We start from the raw sequence: 611 nt of genomic DNA, 5'->3' as shown, positions 1-611 counted from the left end.
CAAGCTGTGTCTTCAGCTCACTCGCCATCTTAGGCCCTCCCTTCTCATCAGCTCCTCTTGGCCAAAATATTCAATGAAAGGAATTCTACAATCTGACCCCTAGGAAGACTCTGCCCAAGGTGGTCCTGTCACCCATATTCTACCCAGGCCAGCAAGAGGCTCACAATCGGATCTGCCCTGTGGACAGGGCGCTGGCAATCCACAGAAGGTCCAGGGCCTTGAAGGGCACCAGCACGAAGCTGACGTTGGCGGGCAGGTTCTTGGCACTCTCAGGGTACATGAAATGGTGGGTGGTTCGGCTGCCAACATCCTGCTCAAAGCCCACGGTTGGCGCCTGATTCATCCTGCAGGGACAAGAGGGTGACATGAGAATCAACTGCCATGGAAACTGGTACAAGATTCTTAGAGGACAGTTCGAAGCCATCCATCAAAAATGCAAACGGGTGTATACTCCAACCAAGCAATTCCACTGCTAGAAATCTAACCTACAAAAATGGTTATGGCCAGGCATGGTGACTCACGCCTGTAATCCCAGCACTTTGGGAGGCCAAGGTGGGCGGATCACGAGGTCAGGAGATCGAGACCATCCTGGCTAACACGGTGAAACCCCG

At 53.2% G+C, this 611-nt stretch overlaps 1 protein-coding gene across 2 annotated transcripts in view; it reads right to left on the bottom strand.

Moving 5' to 3' along the window:
• The window catches only part of ST3GAL2 (ST3 beta-galactoside alpha-2,3-sialyltransferase 2), a 33740-nt gene that overhangs the window by 20616 nt on the left and 12513 nt on the right, over window positions 1–611 (bottom strand). For both annotated transcript variants that reach the window (XM_011976776.1, XM_011976775.1), the window contains one exon: window positions 165–344. In XM_011976776.1, coding sequence (XP_011832166.1) covers window positions 165–344 — 180 coding nt within the window. The remainder of the gene's footprint in view (window positions 1–164; window positions 345–611) is intronic.

The sequence above is a fragment of the Mandrillus leucophaeus genome, unplaced genomic scaffold, assembly GCF_000951045.1.
Source record: "Mandrillus leucophaeus isolate KB7577 unplaced genomic scaffold, Mleu.le_1.0 Scaffold17, whole genome shotgun sequence".
Taxonomy (NCBI): domain Eukaryota; kingdom Metazoa; phylum Chordata; class Mammalia; order Primates; family Cercopithecidae; genus Mandrillus; species Mandrillus leucophaeus.
The sequence above is the reverse complement of the archived record's forward strand: the minus strand, read 5'-3'. Positions and strand labels throughout refer to the sequence as shown.